This window comes from Hevea brasiliensis, chromosome 2 (assembly GCF_030052815.1).
Source record: "Hevea brasiliensis isolate MT/VB/25A 57/8 chromosome 2, ASM3005281v1, whole genome shotgun sequence".
Taxonomy (NCBI): Eukaryota; Viridiplantae; Streptophyta; class Magnoliopsida; order Malpighiales; family Euphorbiaceae; genus Hevea; species Hevea brasiliensis.
Window position 1 is genome coordinate 4,770,039 of NC_079494.1, and position 21,073 is coordinate 4,791,111.

The 21,073-nt window shown below is 35.4% G+C and overlaps 1 protein-coding gene and 1 long non-coding RNA gene across 2 annotated transcripts; both read left to right on the forward strand.

The window, feature by feature from the left end:
- Positions 1–70: 70 nt before the first annotated feature.
- Positions 71–9,550, forward strand: LOC131172140 (uncharacterized). Its single transcript, XR_009142718.1, has 2 exons — positions 71–3,025; positions 3,345–9,550. It is a non-coding gene; the product is annotated as an uncharacterized LOC131172140 (long non-coding RNA).
- Positions 9,551–11,889: 2,339 nt separating this feature from the next.
- LOC110671642 (dirigent protein 11) lies at positions 11,890–13,269 on the forward strand. The gene has a single exon (XM_021834162.2). The coding sequence runs from the start codon at positions 12,491–12,493 to the stop codon at positions 13,034–13,036; it is 546 nt and encodes a 181-aa protein (XP_021689854.2). The 5' UTR covers positions 11,890–12,490; the 3' UTR covers positions 13,037–13,269.
- The last annotated feature ends 7,804 nt before the right edge of the window (positions 13,270–21,073 follow it).

Below are 21,073 nucleotides of genomic sequence, written 5' to 3' on the forward strand. Positions count from 1 at the left end.
CCGACTCTTTGATTAAAAGTAAATTCTAGCCGTTACTCATTTATTTATTTTGTCAATTCTAGCCGTTAACTTTAGATCCACTAAATAACCCGTCGCTTACAGAACAAGCTAGCTAACAAATCATCGCACACCGCCTCAAAATAAGGACCGCGTCCAGATTACGTGACCGACTCTGATCGGCTTCCAGATTAACCGACTATGTGATTAAAAATAAATCCTATACGCAATCACAATTTAATCTCAGCCTTTCATCTCATTCGTCCTTTCTATAAAACCTCCGTATTTTCAAACGCTTCGGGTTATGGGCGCTCTGTGATTTTGGTTTTTTGTCTAGTTTCTTCTGGCAATTTGTTTTTCCTCGTCTGTTCGATCTCTGTATCTTTTTGGTTTGATTGATATTTTATGTAGTTTGCTATCGGTTTGTGTATGTTTTGGTTCGTATGTGCGTAGAATATTTCGGTGCGTAGAATATTTCGGTGCGAAGAGAACAGTTGGTATTGATTTGATTGGTATTGCAAATCGGTGAGGGGTGTTTCTTCTTTTCTCCATACCTGGTTTTTGTTTCCAAGTTATTTGCTGAAGATCTAATGTCTAGACTTATTCCGATGGCTTTCTTGGTTGGTTTGGATTTGTTAGATTGTTTACATTTTGGTAGAAATCTTTCTGGTTGTTTTGTGGTGCTAGGTTTTGGAATAAGCGGAATCGAAGCTTGAGTACAAAGGATTATTCGTGGTTATTTTGGCTTTCTGTTTGATTGAGGCAAATTGTGTTTTGATATTGCATTGCCATGTAGTTTCGCTCGGAGTCTGATGATTGTTTAATTGATTTCAGCTCTAGTAGGAAACAGAGTTTGATTCAGTTTGATTCATGATATTTTAAGGTGTGCTACGACAGTGGTGGCGGTGGTTTGATAATCGATTTGATCTGATCTTAAGTTTTGGATTATTCAATTTTTCCCCTTCATATTTTTTAATCCAACACGTTACCACAAAGACCTTCAATTTTGGTGGTTCCTAAATTAGTTTCTTCTCTCTTTTAATTGACGTGTTATTACGAGGATTAGTGGTTTGTGGTGTGATTTCCAGGATCAAGACTGTTTTTGCGGATGAATCCTATATGCATGGTGAATCATGTTGGCAGGGTTGTCAGGGAGATTCTTTACCCCTTCGTTTTGTGCGGCTGTCAATTAAATTTATATATCTCTGTTTAGGAAGCACGTAGAACTAGTTTCTGACTTGTATGTTTGCATGTGTTTCCAGCTTTTTATTTGAGGAAGATGTTGACTGGGAATGATCAAGGAGTTTTCTTTCCCTTTCTTATATTGATTCTCTCCCCTTTATGAGTAGAACCCCTCAGTGAACAGGAAGTCGTTGCCTGAGCTTTTGGTTTAAGATGTTCAAATTCTTTTTAAGAAGAATGTGAGCTTCCGATGCTTGCTTTTGCAGGATAAATTGGCTTCACATGTTCATAGATGAACTCGTCAAGTTGTTGATACAATGGTATTCTGCCCGTAATCCCATAAATTATTCTTCTTGTGTTGGTTGGTATTGTGCATTATGCCAAGGTTAATGTCTTAATCAAAGATGTACTTAATCAAAGATGATTGGCAAGGGAGTGTCTATTGTCCTTTGCTCATGTTATGTTTTGTGTAGTAGTCCGATATTCAGTTGTGCTTCTGCTTTTGATGTTCTCAAATTCTTCCTGCAGTTTCTGTTTTCAGTCAAGGATACAGTACAGAGCAAGTCTTAAATATCCTGGTGGATTTTCTTTTTACCTGTTTTTATTGGTTCACATATATTTTATTTGTTTCTTTGCAAATAGATCTGCAACTTGAGTTTTGCTGCTTGTTTGTAGGTGGTTTGTGCCTTATTTTGACTATTTCGACTAAGATGGATCAAGGGGTTTGCTCAGATCTTAATCTAAAATTCATGATTTTATGTGTCTGGTGGTGGTAGATTCTGAGAGCTAGTTGGACTAATATTGTTGATTGTGGAGGGTTTGTGGAGACACAAATTATAAGGACTTACTTTTTGCGTTAATTTGGTTGGCTTTATGAATGCCGGTTGGATGCTTGCATCTTCTTCCCATTTGTGAAGAGGCTTGATCAAGAGGACTTTTGTGCCTTAGTTTTTGGTTGAAAGTTTTCTACTTAAGAACAAGATATGCGGTCCATCTACCTGTCTTTTTGACTTGTCTTTTTCCTTTTTGTTTTTAGAATTTTTGTTGATAGCAGTATTTTATGCTTCTTGATCACAATTCACTGAGCTTGGTTGTGGTTCTCATCAATTGGTTTGAGAATATTAAGGAAGTCTCTCTCTTTAGTTATTAGGTTTAAAATTCTTTATTTAGATTAATAATAAAAAAAGGAAATGTGAGCTTCTGATTCTTGTTTTCTCAGGATCATTGAGAAATTCGTGGACATGGGCAAAGATTGATCTAGGAAGTGTTTCGTACAAATATGCCGTACATAAGTTTTTTTTTTTTTAATTTTTTTTGGTTTGCTCATATTATATACGGCAAGTTTAAGGTGTTAATCAAAGCTGCAATGTTGTACTTGTCTAGGTTAATTGGCGTATTATGTCCTAAGCTGCAATGTTGGTCTGAGTTTTATTCTTTTTTTTTTTTTTAATATCCTTTAATTGGCTTTTTTCTGGTTTTTGTTCCTGCAGATTTATTTCCATGGTTGCAATACAGATTGTGCCAAAGCTTTTCTATTTCTATTTTGTATTATTGCAATTTTTCCTCTATACGCATAACCTCAAATTTGTCGGTCTTTAAATTAGTTTCTTCTCTCTTTCAAGTGGCATGTTATTTGAGAATTGGTGGTTTGTGGCATGTTTATGAGGATTTAACCTAAAATCGTTTAGAGTAGAGAAAGCGAATCCATATAGCCGACCCCAAATTTTTGGAATAAAGGCTTAGTTGAGTTGAGTTGAGTTGAGTTGGTGGTTTGTGGCATGATTTACAGGATCAAGGAGTGTTTCTATGAATGAATCCTATATGCATGGTGAAACCTATTGGCAAGGTAGTCGAGAGATTTTCCTCTTTATTTTGTCTTTCAATTAAATTTATATATCCCTATTTATTAGGCAAATAGAATTAGTTTTTGAGATTGTATGTATACATGAGCCTAGCCTTTTTATTTGTGGAAAATGTTGATTACGAATGATCAGGGAGTTTTCTTACCCCTTAGAATATTTGATTCGCTCTATTTTATATGAGTAGAATCCTTGAGTGAATGTTGTTATGATTTTTAGGTTTATAGTGCTTTTCCTTGATTCCAGTGTTTTGAGAAATCATACTACGGAGCATTCAGCATTAATTCCAGTTCTTCTTGATTGCAGCTTCAGTGTGAGCTGAGTGTTCTTTCAGTGAGTTGTTTTGTCAGCTTGTGGATGGGCATGAACAAGAAGTGTTTGCTCGAGTGTTTGGTTTAAGATGTGCAAATTTTTTTTACTTGGGACTTCTTCTCTTTTTTTTTTTTTAATGTCCCTTTTGTCCTCTCTCTCAAATTCATTGCTTTTATTGGGTTGGAAAGGCAAATTTTTCTTTGATTTTAATTGCACACTTGTACTCTTTCTTGAGTTCTACATCCTCTCTTCATTTTGCTTATGCATTTTGCTTCCTCAAAAGGGAAAGGTGGGTAAAGGCTAGGGGCTAGGTAAATAATATGGGTAAGCAATAAATTTTAGAGGATAAACATAGGCTTCAAGTTGGCTACAAGGGATATACATTTTAATTAGGGGTAGTTAAGGCTTAGTGAGCCTATATCAAAGAATACCTTAATAATTTCTTCATCAAGCATATGCTAGGATTTCGCCTTGATAGGTCCAAGAGATATGTTTTAGAGCTAGTGAGGTATTTTTTTAGGTTTGCTTGTATTTCAAAAATTGTTCTCCTAACTTTACAAGTTCAATGTGATAAATTAATAGTTATGAAGAGGTTTAACTAGTCTAGTTCCATTAAAGAGATTAGTTTCTTCACAAACAACATATTAGAATCCTTTTTTGCCTATCTAGATATGTTCATTCCTCTATTTCGTGGAGTCCAATTATTAGCTAAGTTTCACAATTTAAAGTCTAAAATTTTTCAAAAATTTTAATACACAAGAATAATTCAGTTGAATTTAAACAATGTAATGATGTGCATGTAATGATATGCAAATGCAATGATATGCAATGCACTTGTATCCCCCCCCAAACTCAAACCAGACGTTGTCCTCAATGTACTATAGTCCTAGCTCTAAAAGGTCTCTGATGGTGATGATGGCAATGCTGGCTCTCCTCCTCATCATCTAGCTTCTCCATTAGCATGTCCAATTTGTTGTGGGCTTCCTGGAGGCTGTCCTCGATTGCTCGCATTCTGCTGTATATTGTGGTCTCCATGCGCTGTAGGTATGCGAGGACCGGATCTATTGGTGGCGGTGTGTATGGAGGCACTCGAACGGGGGACTCTTGAAACATCCGCTCTTTGCCTTCTTTTTTAGGCTGTGAAGTCTCGCCAAGTCCTCGTGCTTCGTCTCTTTGAGAGATGGTGTTTCCTTCGGCATCCAGCAGGTAGCATGTGTTGCCCACCTTCTTACATATCACCATGTGTTGCCCACCTTCTTACATATCCCCATGGATATGCAGATAGTTTGATCTGTTCTTGACGTTCCAGTGACAGAGCGCAGCCTGTGATATCCTGGAACGAAGCCGAAGTGGAGGGCAATTGTTGTGACAAGGCCACCAAGCACGATATGCCCGGTAGACTGATGACAGAGGTGTCGAAGATGGTTGCACAAAAAGAAATCGATGCTGTAGCGCTGTCCGGTGACCCGATGATGGTGTGGGCGGCGAACTGATGCATATAGCGCTGGGCTGGACTTGTGATGCCCGTGGATTTGGACTTGCTGGAGTTATATGGCTTTGTGTTCGGGGTAATGGAACTCTAGAAGTTGATGTTGTTGTACAGCATGTGGTTCCTAGGGATCTCCTGGTGGTCGGCACTGTCAAAACCGAAGATGGCGTTGAACTCATCTATGTTCATCACCTGGTCGACACCAAGGAGGCGAAATTCAATCTTGCCCCTATCCTCCCTGTCGGTAGGCCATAAGGTGGCCTTGAAACTGCACAGGGTATGCTGAAAATTGGAGTTGGGCCAACCTTGTCCACTCGACGCTATCAAGTAGCCCATTGATATCATTTTGCAGCCCGATTTGCTCCAGCAGCAAAAAATCTATGTATTTGGTGTAGCTTATTTTCCAGGTGTGAAGTCGGGTGCACATTGCCTTATGGGCATCGTCACGGAATCCCCAAGGAATGGAGATTTCGGGTTGTGGAGTGACTTGTGGTTGGGTTGCGGTGGAGAATGGGCTGGTTGAGATGGTTGGGGAGAGACTATCCTTGTTCTTGGGGCAACGATGGAGGCTGAGGTGGAGAAGATGAGGATTCTCCTCTTTGCCTCTAGGAAGAGCCGATTCTTCTTGTAGATCGCTTTGCAGGAGCCATTGATGAGTTTTTGAGGAGGAGAAAAGTAGGGTTTTGGTGAAGAGAGATGAGATTTGAGGGGTTTTTATAGGCTAGGGGGGTGAAGATGAAGGGTTTCGCCTTTATGAATGGTTTTAATGCTATGGGTGCATTTAAAGAGCCGTTAGGACTCTTTGTTTTGCTCGTTTCGTGCCCCAGGAGTCGCGTCTGCAACATGATGCACGGGTAAGTGTATCACTACACGGGTCCCGACGTGTAGGGCCGTGTAAATTTCTGCCTGAAAATTTTAAATTCTATCGTAGTACACGGCCCGTGTAAATGAGCTCTGGGACCCGTGTAACTTTCTTTCTCCCAAGTTGCTTTACTGGATACGTTACACGGCCCGTTTCAAATAGAAGGAGGCCCGTGTAACTCCCTGGCTTTAAGTTATTCTGCTAGAGACAGTACACGGTCCATGTAAATTGGGCTATGGACCCGTGTAACTTTCTGTCTCCCTCAGAGTTAAAAATGCAAGTAATTGTCTTCTTTCTGGTTTTTACCTGCAAACTTTATTTCCATGGATGCAATGCAGATTGTGCCAAAACTTTTCTATTTCAATTTTGAATTATTGCAATTTTTCCTCTATTCTTTAATCCAACATGTTACCACGCATAACCTCAATTGTCGTGATTTTTAAATTAGTTTCTTCTCTCTTAAGTGACATTATATTATTAGAATTGGTGGTTTGTGGCGTGATTTCCAGGATCAAAGAGTGTTTCTATGGGTAAATCCCATATGCATGGTGAAACCTATTGGCAGGGTAGTAGAGAGAGATTTTTTACCTCTTTGTTTTGTGTCTGTCAATTAAATTTATATATCCCTATTTATTAGGCACATAGAATTAGTTTCCGAGTTTGTATGTTTGCATGAGTCTAGCTTTTTTATTTGAGGAAAATGGTGACTATGAATGATCAGGCAGTTTTCTTATGCCTTCTAATATTCAATTCGCTCTCTTTTATGTTAGTAGATTCCTTGAGTGAATGTTGTTTTGATTTTTTTAGTGCCTTTCCTTGATTCCAGTGTTTTGAGAAATCATACCATGGAGCATAGTGAGATCATTTCATAATATCGGTAATTTAGTGGTCTGCTTTGTAATGCTTGGCTATGAGCTTGCACTTACTTTTCCAAAGACTCCATTATCTAAAAAGAATTTGGTCCATTAACTTTAGCAATTATTTGATAAAGATTAATTTCTAGTTTCCCTGTGCCCTAATCGTTATTTTATTCTGCTTGGTGTGAGCTTGCATGTTGTTCCAGAAACTCCCTAATTGTTTTGAGAATATGTGGACAAACCTTCCTGAATAGTTTTAACAATTTTTTACTTAAAAGAAAGAATTTATAGAACTTCTATTTGATATGTTGGCCATAATTTCTTGTTATGAACACATCAAGTTTAAGGTGATAAGTTGGAGCTTGCCTTCTGTATGTCTCTTGGGTCCCATTGGCTGCATAGATAGAGATTATTTATGACTGCTGCTTTCAGCCTTAATTCCAGTTCTTCTTGATTGCGGCTTCAGCATGCTCAGTTCTTTCAGTGAGTTGTTTTATCAGCTCGTGGATGGGCATGAATAGGTAGTGTTTGGTTTAAGATGTACAAATTTTTTACTTGACAACAAGAATGTGAGCTTCGCATGCTTGCTCTTGCTGGATAAAAATTGATGGCTTCACATGTATGAAGATCAACACCTTAAGTGTTTGATACGATGATATTCTGCCCATAATATCGTGTTGGATTTTCTTTTAGTGTCTTTATTGGTTAACATATAATTTTATATGTTTCTTGGCAAATGGATCTGAAACCTGAGATTTTCTGCTTATTTGTAGGTGATTTGTGCCCTATTTTGACTACTTGGACTAAGATGGATCAAAGGGTTTTCTCAAATCGTAATCTATAATTTATGATCTTATGTGTCTGTGGTGGTGGTAGATTCTGAGAATTGGTGGCAATTTTTTAGGATTCCATCAATATAGAGGATTAATGTTTTGATCAATTGTGGAGGGTTTGTGGAGAAATATATTGAAGACTTTTTTTTTTGGCATACATTTGGTGTTGGCTTCTTTGATTACAGCTTGGATGCCAGCTTGCGTCTTCCTCCAGTGAGAATATGTTCAAAGGCTTGGTCAGGAAGTCTCTTGTGCATCATGGTATTTCATGCTTCTTGATCACAGTTCAGTGAGCTTGATTATTGTTGTCATTCATTGGTTTGAGAAAATATAGGAAGTCAAACCCTTTAGTTGTAAGGCTCTAAAATAAATTCTTTACTTGAAAAAAAAGTGAGCTTCTGGTTCCTGTTTTCTCAGGATCTAAGACTGCATTGAGAAATTCATTGACTTGGGCTAAGATTGATCTGTGTTTTGGTTTATGATTGAAAGGGATGTTTGAATCGAGTTGGTATGCTTTATTTTGCACATGTTTTCAGGGGTTCTATGTTTTGAATTCATATGAGAGGTCCTTCTAATAAGATCTTGGTGCCCTTTTTTTGGGAGTCTAGTGGTTTTGAGCAATTAAATGGTGCCCTTTTTTTTGGAGTCTAGTGGCTTTGAGAAATTAAAAGCCATTGATAGAGCAACGAACTTTTCCTTTCCTTTATTTAGTGAGTATGAGTGTACGTTTTATCAATAACTCTTTGCCTTAGTTATCTGTCTTTCAAGAATATTGTGTGTAATCTGTGAATGGAACATGACTTCTTGCTTTTAAGGGATACAGAGCATTATTGTTAGAATATGATCCTCTATCCGAATCTTATGATTTGATTCAATTTTTGTCTTAACGATTCAAATCTGTGGGGTGGATCTCAAATGTGCTTGAATCTTAACTAAATCTTTTGATTGAATAGTGAATCAATATGAATCTATCGATTTGGTCGATTTTTTTTCTAGAGGTTTGTTTTACATGTAGCTTCAAATTTTAATACTTCATGTTATTTTTTTACTCTGCAACATAAAATTTCTCTTAGATATTTTTCTTTCATTATTCATTTTTTTCCCTATACATCTTTTGGTTTTTTTTTTTTTTTTGGTTAATAGATACTTGTTTAATTATGATATTTTATATTAATATATTTTGACATTTAATTATCTTGCTATCATTTTTTATTATTTAAGTTAATATGTATCTATTGATTATTTAATATTCCACGTTATTTTTTACCATACTTAACTCAACTAAGCATTTGTCTTAAAAATTTATTAGGGTCGATTTTATGGATTCTTTTTCTCCACTCTAAATGATTTTGGGTTAAATTCTCGGAAATATATAATGCTTCTAGGTCATGTTGTGCTACTCTTCTTCAAGTTAGTTTAGGTTGTCCCTTTCTTTTCTTTTTATCCTCTAACCCAATATACTCTACTTGTAACTGAAGTCTCCGTATATCTATGCTTCACATGACCAAACCACCTCAATCTTCCTTCTCTCCACTTATCCTCAATTGGTACCACGCCTACTTTTTCTCTCATACTCTCATTATGGACTTTATCTAGTCTAGTATGGCTACTTTTCCACCTTAACATTCTCATCTCCGCAACTCTCATCTTGGACATATACGACTTCTTCATTGTTTAACACTCACTATCATATAATATGGCCAGTTGTATGGTTGTACGGTGAAATTTTCCTTTCAACTTATTGGGAATCTTCGATCACATATGTAACGGACTGTGGGGACGGCGATACGTAACGCCTGCAGGTGCCGCCCGTCCCACATCGGAAACGGGAGAAGGGAATCTGGGCCATATATGTGGGGGTCAGCCTAAACTGGTCAGCGCGCTTTTGGGAGCGAAACCTCCCAAGGGACAAAGCCGTGAGGCCCACGGGCCAAAGCGGACAATACTGACTGGGCTGGGCTGGGTCGTTACAATTGGTATCAGAGCCGGACTCCCTCCAGTACGAGTGGGTGCGAGGACGCCCCCAGCGGAAGTTGGTGGGTTGTAACGGACTGTGGGGACGGCGATACGTAACGCCTGCAGGTGCCGCCCGTCCCACATCGGAAACGGGAGAAGGGAATCTGGGCCATATATGTGGGGGTCAGCCTAAACTGGTCAGCGCGCTTTTGGGAGCGAAACCTCCCAAGGGACAAAGCCGTGAGGCCCACGGGCCAAAGCGGACAATACTGACTGGGCTGGGCTGGGTCGTTACAACATAAAACTCCCGTGGCACGTCTACACTTTAATCATCCGGCTTTTAATCCTATAACTGACATCCTCCTCACATGGCTATCTACTTGAAAAATTGACATTTTTTACCATGAAACATAAAATTTATCTTTAGTTATTTTTGTTTCATTATTCGTTCTTTTCCCTCTCCTTTTTCTTTTGGTTTATAGATACTTGTTTAATTATGATATTTTATGTTAATATATTTTGACCTTTAATTAACTTGTTATAATTTTTTATTATTTAAATGAATATGAATCTACCGATATAGTCAATTTTTTTTCTAGAGATTTGTTAGACCATATAGCTTCAAATTTTAATATTTCATGTTATTTTTTATTATCAAACATAAAATTTCTCTTTGTTATTTTTCTTTCATTATCCATTAATTTCCCTCTCCTTTTTTTTTTTTTTGTTTGGTTAATAGATACTTGTTTAATTATAATTGTTTAATTATGATATTTTATATTAATATATTTTAACCTTTAATTAACTTGCTATTTAATTATTTGTTCAAATTTAAATGGTAGTCTTAATTCACAAAGTGAAGATTTCGATTCTTGATTTGACAAATATGGATTAGAGGCTTATTTCTTTTCCAATATGTGGGTTCAGAATATTAATGTTTGATATCCATGATGTCCAATTATTGTTTCTTCATTATCCTTCTCGGAGGCTTGGGTTTTTCAGATTCCTTACCATAAGGCTGCTACATCTCAATTGACTGACCTCAGTTGTTAAGATGGGTTTACAAAGTTGTCCGGTGCTATGCTGACTGTATGGTGGTGTCTGTAACACGTTACACCTGTCCTCTCCTTGGGTCCACTTCCTGGTTTACTTACAGAAGGTTTATTTTTTCTGGGTTGTGACAGTGGTGTCCGGGTTGTAACACGTTACACTTGGCCTCTCCTTGGGTCTATTTCATGATTTGCTTCTCTGATGATGTTACACTTATAATTCTGTTCTTTCCCATTTAAGATATTTCCTTGTTTTAGAGGAATTGTGGCTGGCATTTCCATAAATAAGGTTTGCAGATAATATTTTTTTTTTCTGTAGCTGGTCGGCAGCTTGGAAGCAAGCTTGGTGGATAGAGATTGATACTAGACTTGCTGCTCTTTTTGGCTCTGTCGTACAGGGATTGATACTTTTCTAACTCTAGCTGCTCTTTTTGGCTATTTGGGTTCTGTTGAGTGCATTGGTCTTCTATTGCTTCATCTGTATATTTTGGTTCTGCATGGGTTTTCTATAACACTGGACTATCTATATTATTCTCTGATGTATTGGTGTCCTACCTGAGGCGAGGGTCAATAGTTTCATGTTTAATTTTTATTATTATTTTTTAAAATGTTCTTGCCTTTTTTTTAAAGAAAAATTCTTTTTAGGTGTTTGTATTTGTGTGTGTTCTTTAATGCATGTAAAGGCCTGTGTTATATGCACAGTCAGTCCCAAGCCTGGATAAAACACAGTCAGTCCCAATACCGGATAAAAGAGGAGAGTTGCACTACATCAAATTTGATTAAGGCTGCCCTCACTTATTTTCTGGATCAGCTTGGAATTAAATTTTTGGTGAACTGATAAGTTACATCGATGGGTAACGCTGTACCGTTGCCTCCATCTGTGGCTGGTCTTGATTTTTCAGTGAAAAAAGCTGCCTCAATACAACAAAGTAAGGCGGCGTTGTTATGATTTCAAGTTAGAGACTGCTTATAGAATGAGAAATGAGCTTTGTTGATCTTGTTATTACTTTCTTGAATACGTTATTAGAGACCGTCTCAGGGCCTCTTCGACATATGAGAAATTCAATGTTACAATTTTAAGTCTATGTTTAATGTGATGTAATTAAGTATGGAACATAATAGTAATGTGTAATTAAATTCATATTTAACGTTATTATTATTTTATAATTATATTGTATATTTAATTAATGATGATTATTATATATAAAAATAGATAATAAATTATTTTTTAAAATAACAAAATATGCAAATAAAGATAAAAAGAAGGTTACATAATAATTTTGAGCACTCTTATTAGGCTAAAAAAATTTTATAAATAATGTTCATTAAATATTTTTCTAAATATATTATTATATATATATATATGTATATATATACATATATATGTATATGTATATATATTTAAAAATAATTTTTTAATATATATATATATATATATATTAAAAATAATTTTTTCTAATCTAATCGAATAAAAAATGATACGGGAAAAAAACTTTAAATAATAATAATTTTTTTATGAAGTAAGGCTTCAGGTTTATACGGTAATCTTTTAAATACTATTATTAAGCTAAGTAGCACTATATGTGTGTGAAAAATCTAGCATAGCAAATTTTGGTTAATTCACTCTTTATTATGTTTTTTCTTTTAAATAACCTAATCTAATTGAAAACCAAACTTTTCTAAAAATACAAATCAAATTGAAAAATAAAATAAATTAATTTAATTTGATTTTTCGATTCAAATTGATTTTTGTTCACTCTTACTCCGCAAAATCTAAGAAAAATGAAGATAAATTAAAATAAAACCAATATTGAAATAAGATCTTTACCTCTCTTTCTATGGTATGTGTTCTGGAATAGAGTGGGGCCAAAGTTCATAATCCGGTTAGTTGATTAGCAGATTAATAGAGTTGGTATCCATGATAATAATCCATTTATTCAGGATTTGAGGTTTAGGAGTGGACCTGAGAAATGGATTAGGTGGCCAAAACCTACAATCTTACCTTCCATTATGGGAAATCCATTAAACTGATCCTCTTAAAGCATAACCAAGAACAAACCAATTAAAACAAACTTGAAAGAGGTTCATCTGTGCATGATGCTGTGTAGGATAATATTCTGCGTTGCAGTTTCTATATCCATACTGTTAGTAATTCTCTTGTCAGTCTTTTCTCCAGCACCTCACAAGGCTTCATCACAGGATCCCTCCAGGCCTTGGGTGGCACTCTCACTGTACATTCAGCAACCTGATCACATTTCAAGCTCCAACTTGCAGCCAGCACTACGCCCGGATGCTGGAGCTTTTATTTTCCATCGCATCCTCACAGAAGGACCTGAGAACACTTCCAGGGTTATTGGGAAAGCACAAGGTTTCATTATTCCAATTGAACATTTTGCACACTCTGCTTTCAATATTATTCATCTCTCATTTGATACACCTCACTACTCGGGCAGCCTGAATTTGCAGGCCAAGCATGTAGCACATAAAGATAGAGAAGAACTTACAGTGGTTGGTGGAACTGGTTCGTTCGCATTTGCTCGTGGGCTTGCTGTTTTTGCTCAGACGGATGGTCTTTCTGCAACTTACTACGTAAATCTTCAGCTTAGATTTCCAGATCGATCTGAGACAATTCCAGGATGACGCTGAGTTTTTCTAGTCAGGTTTATGAATCCTCTTCCGCTGTCCATACTTGCCAACTTTTTATTCTTGAGATTGCAACTCCAGTTCTGTCAGATTGAGTGAGTCAAATTCAGATGAAATTGAATTTGTAATTCCAGGATGTGATTAATTTACCTTTTAGTCTGTACAAGAAAATTCAAGCCAACTATGTAATTTAACTTCAAATATTATTTATGATCCGTGCATCGATTTACCCTGTTTGCATTCATGGTTTCTGAATTTTTAAAAGATTAAAAATCAGTGCTATATAAAATTTTAGATGTTGATCGATGATGTTATGATTGATTGATAAAATCATTCCATAATTACAAAAATACAAACAATCCATGAATACAGTGATAAAATAAATAATTTATCTTATTAAATAAAATTAGCTTATTAAAAATTAAAGTTAATTAAAAAATACAATGAATTTTTAATATTATAAATTATGTATTTAAAATATAGTGATGGTCTAAAATTAAAAAGTTCATCAATTTATTTTAAATATAATTTTTTTAAAACTGTAACACCCCAAAAATTTTAAATTTATGAGCATTTTTGGTATTTTAATTTTATTTAAATTTTAGGAATTTTTTTGAGATTTTTCGGATTTTAAAAATCGGGTTCGATTTTCTGAAAATATAAACTTTGATGAATTTTAAAAATTAATTTAAAGACCATGTGGCAAAACTAAAAATATATTTGGAGTCTACGTATTTTTCTGAGTTTTCTGAAATTTTTTCGAAATTTTTGGACCTCGTTTTCGGTCCCGAGGCAGAGTAAAAATTTAAAATTTTGTATTTCGAATCGAACCGGTCGAATCGAACCGAACCGGATCGGATCGGTCGAATCGGACCAGCTCCCTCCCCTTTTTCTTCCTCCCGCGCGCGTCCCTTCCCCCTTCTCTCTTCCTCCTGTTTTCTCTCTCATACGCCTGGCCACGGCCACCTCCCCTGTCACGATCGGCCGCCACCCAGCCTCCCGGCCAATGCCGCTAAACGGCCGGAAACTGCGCGAATCCTCCCTCATGCGCGTTTCGACTTCTCCGGCCAAAATCCGGCCAATCCGGCCACCAATTGGACCGAGTCTTGTGTCTAAAATCATCTACTTGGCGAGAGCTTTCCAGAGACACCAAGAACGCCGAAATCCATCGAGCGGTTTGTCCAATTTTTGCTCGCAAAGTTTTTAGCCCATTTCGACTTTTGGGCTAGATTTCTCGAAAATCGTGAATCTCACGAGAAAACCGAGGGTACCAGCACGCTCCACTCGTCGAGAACTTCACGGCGACATAAATTTCAAATTTTTCCGACACCGTTTTTCGGTGGGTCCCATGGAACTTCGCAGTGTTTTTCCGAGCATTTAATGAGCTTAGAAAATTCTGAAAAATTTATGTACTAACCCCCGTGTTATGGGCTTCGTGTAGGTATCCTCGATTCGTGGAAATTCGACAGTTGACCGGGTCTGCGAAATTCCGGCCAGACAGACCCGTTACCGGAAAAGTTTCCGAATTGGACCGAGGTTTTGGCTAGCCCCCCATTGTCAAATGTCCCGAGCGCGTTCCCGAAGTTGAAATTGGCAAAGGTAAACCCGAACCTTGCTTTTTCGTAATTTTCTAGTGCTTAAATAGGATTAAAAATCCATAAAATATTCGTGGTAGCTTAGAAAATTATGATTCTTTTTGCAATAGCTTAGTAATATTGCTAAGGACCGCGGGGCAAAGTTTTAGAATTTTTAGAGCTTATTTGGGCAGTTTTTGCAAAAATGGTCAATTATAAGGATTAAATTGAAATATTACATACTGTGATGGATGATTGATTTGATGGGCCCAGGAGGGGCTGTGTGATATGATTGAGCTATGGATATATGGATTGTAAATATAGAAGTGTGTTTTGAGCCATTTTGCAGGTTGGGTAGGTCCTAGGTATAGGGGAGACTCTGCCGGATTTTCGGCACGACTTAGGACGCAATTAGTCTTTTCTTGAATTGTATTGAGTCAATTGTATTAAATAATTGTAATATAATTGTCAGGTGAGCCGGGACAGCCTTCTTCCTCCGCCCAGCCGCCACAGTGATTGTCGTCAAGTTTGTGTGTAACACCCTCCCTGTACCAACTCCGTACATTCTACTGTTCCGGTGACCGGTGTCAGTCCGGACAGCTAGAACGTCCGGAAAAATATTTAAACTAAAGTCGGGAATCATAATTAACTCAAATATTAATAAGAAAAATTTAATAAAAATTTTTGAAATAAAATACAACCAAGTTAAACGAGCCGGTGCCCTAACGATGGGTAACCAGAGGGAAGTTGCGGTTCTCTCAACGAGGAGCCCTAGACCCAAGGGAAAAATTATAAAATAATTTTTGGGACTCCAGAGAAGGGTTATTGAGGTTCCCATGGCATTAGAATGCCAAGAAAATACCTAGAAAAATTTTTCAATCGGTACAGATAATTTTGACCCGTTAAGCCAAACGGAGGGCATTTTGGTCATTTCGCCTTCAGAGGTGATTTTTGGCCGACTTGTCTAGTTGAGTAAATAATTAATATGACATAAAATATGAATAAACATTACTAGAAATTAAATCGAAATTGAGTAGTGATGAAAAGAAAAGAAAAATCAAAGAAAAGCTCATTTATGACATCTTGATGATGTCATTTAAAATTGCCAACCAATCACCATTAAGTAACCATTTGACTAACTAATAAAAGAGCTAAATAAAGACCAAGGAAGACCAAAAACCAGCTTCCTTCTCTTCAGCCAAAAACGTGAGTTTCTCTTCTTCCTCCCTCCATTGATGTTCAATCAAGCAAGCTTAATTTCCTACCTTGTTACACCACTAAACCCTAACCCCTTTCATTAAACCTTGACCATATCACTTGAGGAAGCTTTTGGCAGCCAAGAAGAAGAAGGAAAGTGAAGTTTTAGCTTGAAGAAATCTGCCCTACAAGAGGTTAAAGTGAGGTTAGTGCTATCCTTTCACTCTCACTCCTTTAATCCTTGTTAGAGCATCATTTTAAGTTAAGAAATTGTAAGAATTTGAAGTAAATTATATGTGTTAGGGCATCTTCAATTTTTGGCAGCCCTAAGGAAGGATGTGGTTGATTGTTTTAATGAATTTAGAATGGATAGAAATGATGTTTAAGGTATAAATATGCATGGATGTTGAATTAGTGTGCTAATTGAGGTTTATGGGTAATTTAAATTGGACATTAGGGTTTTGAGAAGTGAAACTTGGATTTAGCTTATGAAATTGTGAAAGAACATTATAAGGGTCAATTAGTGACCATTTTAGGTATGTTGACCATGAATTGGACTGAAAAATAGTATAGCCAAGTGAATGTGTAGGCTGCCTTCTTAGTGCAGCAGAGTGACTGAAATTTCAGTCCACTTGCACAGCCATAACTTTGGCTGTGTAGGTCCAATTGATTTTTGGCCAATTGGACATGAAACTAGGCTTATAATGGCACATTTTTGCTGAAGAAACCATGCCCAAAAGACCAAAGCAAGAGGACCAAAACTTGGCCCCAATCCGGACACACTGCAATAGCCCCTGTAGAATTGACCAAATGAACAGTAAGCCATAACTCACTGTAGATTTGGTCAATTGACCTGAAATTTTTACAGCAACAAGTTAAGACATAGACAAACAACTTTCATGAAGAAACCTACCCCAAATTATGGCCAGAACCTAACCTAAATAGCAGTGGCAGTCACTGTTCATGTTACTGTAGATATGGTAATTTCTGCAGAATGGAAATCCGGCCAGCTGTGGTTTTTGGACCATATCTGGAGATACAAAACTCCAAATGGAGTGATTCAAAAAATGAAATTCAACTAGACAAAATAAGGAACAACTTTCATGTTTGCCATTTCTTCAAATTTCCACTGTAACAGTTCCAAATGGAACAGTAAAATTATGGTACAAAATCTGAAAAATTTGCTCCTTTTGTTTAATGCTTAGAAATGGTATTAACGCTCAATGCCAACAAGTTTTAAACACAAAATGTGGTATGTTGGAAGTGCCAAAACCAATGTACCTAATTTCTACCTAAAAGTCAACATTTTAGTTGACCATAGAGGTGAATAGTAACACCGAAACTTGAAATTCAAAGATTGAAGAATTTTAAAGTATCGAATGCCCTAGTATACCTAACAAGATTGGTTTGGATAGTTTGGCATGCCAATAGGGTTCAGTTAGCAGTACTGCACATGGCAATATGCCATTCCGTGATTTTATGGCTTTTAGCCATTTTGACATTATATTGAGACTTGGCCTCGTGCCTAATATTATTCTGACTTGTTAGCCGCTATGCACACCGGGAGATGCATATGTGACCGATGGTGTGACGGCCCGAGGTACTAGATACCCAGTGCCAGTTTACCCGTTATCCAGTCCAGTCGTCTAGTGTAGGTTACTTGGGGCAACCAAATGAATAAAAGTGGACAAAGTAAATAATATACAAATACCAAACAAATAAAACGTACGCATTCACTACACATTTAATTTCTTGCTATTTTCTTTTATTATATTATTGCACCACTAAGCATTATTGCTTAGCGCGTTGCTTTTGCCACGCGTAGGTACTGGAGATACAGATCGTGAGCCCAGTAGACCACGGTCGGGTGAGTCCATCCTGCTGACTCTGCGATGTCCGTGTCAACTCAACTTCTGCGGTGCATTGGTAGGACATTAGGTGTCATTTTGACATTTTGTAACTTAACTTTGTTTTTCTCCTATGTAATTAAACTTGTGTAATGTATATTGATGTTTATGTAAATTATGAAAATTGTACTTGTGAATGGAAAAGTAAATGTTTACTTGTAATTTATATGTGATCATCACATGTGATAGATGATTGAGAACTGGAATTGAAATGTTGTTGAGATCTTAATATTGAGATTTTGCTGATAAATTGATGTTGGGATTGTTTGGTAATTATTTGGAAGTGTTTTTAACAGGTTTCGAAGAACTGTTTTCTCCATTTTTAGCCGGTACTCCGCCGGATTTTCTTTAAAATTTTCGGAACCTCAAATAAATAATAATTTTGATAAATAGCTTAAATAAAGTATATTTCACAAATTATATTCAAAAGCATGGTATAAAATAATTAAGGTATATTAGAGTGTGCCGGTACACCGTGTGGCATTACTTACTCGGGTATACTGTACACGGGTAAGGGGTGTCACACTGTGAGTAAAATATTAATTTTAATTGTAATTTCGATATTATTATATGTTCAGCATGCCCATGCATCACTTATATGCATATATTATATAGTTAAACTCTAGGCACGACTTATGTTGCATTCATAACTGTTAAACTCTAGGCTGAGTTGCGTGCGTTGGTGTGCGTATGATGTGGTGTGGACTATGGACAGGACGGGTAGTCACGGCTTGAGTTCTTCGCTGGGACCCGATCCTTCGAGGGGTAGTCACGGCTTGAGTTCTTCGCTGGGACCCTCGATTTGGTTTATTAAGCGAAAGTCCGGCTTGAGTTCTTCAGGCACGAGTTGGATTTAAGAGAGCTGTATAGGGGATCAGCTCCCATATATTATGATTGATGCTACAGGGTGCGTGAGTGCTCCAAATTACCTTTTTAATGTTATGATGTGAAAATATTGTTGATGTTGCATTTCACTCTCCAGGGTGCATTAGTTTTAGATAGTTATAGAGATTATGGTTAAAATTGATATTTTACTCTCTGAGTCGAATGCTCACTCCTGTTCAAAAATTTTTCCAGGCCACAGGAGGATATTTTTGAGGTTAACCTGCTTTCTCCCTCGCAGGTCGATTACTAATGTTTGTATAAACTTATTAAATCTTAGAATTTCCGCATGTGTTAGAAATGTTTATTTGATTTGGGTCTGTAAACTAAATTATTATTTTAGACCTGTAAACTTAATATTCTATGCATGTTTGATGGATTGGATGAGGGAGCTGAGCTCCCATTTATTTTTATGCTGATGAGTATGTGGAGGGTGAGCTGAGCTCCCCAATTGAGTATTTATTGTGTTTACAGGTCGGGTGAGTCGAAAACTCTCCGTTGGAAAGTCCATTTTATGGCCGAACTCTGTTCGTTTGGTTTCTTGAAATTGGGCCCAAATGGGCTTTAGAATTGGGTAAATGAATAGTTAGGCTTACTACGGGCCTCGGGGGCTTTAGGCTGGCCCAGGTCCTAGTGCCGGTCCGGCCCATAGGTTGGGTCGTGACAAAAACAATCAAGAAAATCAAATTTAATTAAAATTATAAATTAAATAAAATAAATACATGCTTCTAACTTTTAATATTATAGAATAATTTTTTTTAATTCGAATATAAACAAATTTCAGTAAGAAAGAGATCCAATAATAATAATGAGATTATAATAATAAAACTACTAAAATTTTTAATTCATAAAAAAAATAATGAGAGAACTATATTAGGCTTTTCTTTAATAATTTTAGTCAATAATTTATTTTTTTTAAAATAAAAATTAGTGATAATAAAATTGATAGAGAATAAAGTGTTATGAGGCTATGGCTATTTCTTTTGGCAAGGAGGTTTGTAACTTTGTAATGCACTATTAGTATCTTATTTTTTTTTCAATATGGTAATAAATAATTTAAAGTTTTTTTTTTAATTATTAATGAAATTTAAAAAGTTTTTAAAATATTCAAGCGGTTCAGCATTCCATCAAAATTTGACAAGAGTAATAGAAAGTAGGTAAAATTGCACCAAATTTTCATCGGCTTATATTGTTGTTTTATTTTAATTATTTAATTTTAATTTATTAAAGTAAAATTTATTAATTTTTATTTTATTTTAAAAAAAGTTATTCTCGTTTTTAATAGTAGGTTTCAAATTAAAAAAAAATAAAAATACTTTTTTACTATTTTTTTCTTCTTTTTCTTTTTTTTTACCTTCATAATTAAATTAATTAATAATTATTATCAATAAAATTATTTTATTTTAACTAAATTTATTAATAAACTTATTAATTGTATTTATTGTTAAATAAAACTTAATTTGTAAAACTTGGAAAAATGATAATATAATAATAAATTTAAAATTTTAAAATTATATTTTTATTAACATATAATGATATGTTATCGATATTTTGATTTTTTATATAGAAAAATAAAAACATAATAAATAATAAATAATAATTTACATATTTATTTTGATTCAAAATTAATTTAATGTTACTTAAAAAAATGTACATAAAAACTTACTATTGCAGGTTAAATTAATAAATTAGAAAATTAATTTAATTAACCTACAATAGTAAATTTCTTTACATTTTTGAAATAAAATAAAAATTAAGAGATTTTATTTTAATAAATTAAAATTAAATGACTAAAATAAGATAACAATCTAAATTGAGGCATGTGATGCTTCTCTTCGTGGCTCATTTTAATGATAAATTTTAACTACTGTCTCTGAATTTATATAGTTGTAACACTGTAATCCTTTAATTTTAAAATGTAATATAAAACCTTCTAAATTTTTAAATTTTACACAATAAAATTCCTCTGATTTTCAATTACTGATTTTTCAGTTAGAAATTGATGTGAATATCTCTCGTATGGTACTTAGTCAACATTTCTCTCTCATCTTTTATGCAAAATATAAAATTATTCTCTTTATACATGAAAAATTATTTTGTCTATAAAAAGAAAAATGATTCAATGTATACATGGCATGAGAGAAAAAAAAGAAATACTGATCAAGTTTCATGCTGGAACTATCCAATCAACGTCTAACTGAAAAACTAATAATTTGAGGTAAAGGGGATTTTATTGTGCAAATTTTGAAAGTTGATGAGATTTTATGTTACATTTTTAAGTTGAGAGATTGTAATATTACAACTAGATAAATTTAGAAACAGTTATCAAAATTTATTCCTCATTTTAAAATGTTAAGAAGTCCAATAGCAAGTCCGGTTAAAAGAAAAATGAAACTGAAAGGGTTAGGCTAGGATCTATTGCTCTCAATTTTTGTAAAAGATACTTATTAAGAAGAGCAACCACGAGTCTAGAC

Coding starts and splice junctions, on each gene's coding strand:
- LOC110671642 (XM_021834162.2), top strand. CDS start 12,491: ATGATGCTGTGTAGGATAATATTCTGCGTTGCAGTTTCTATATCCATA.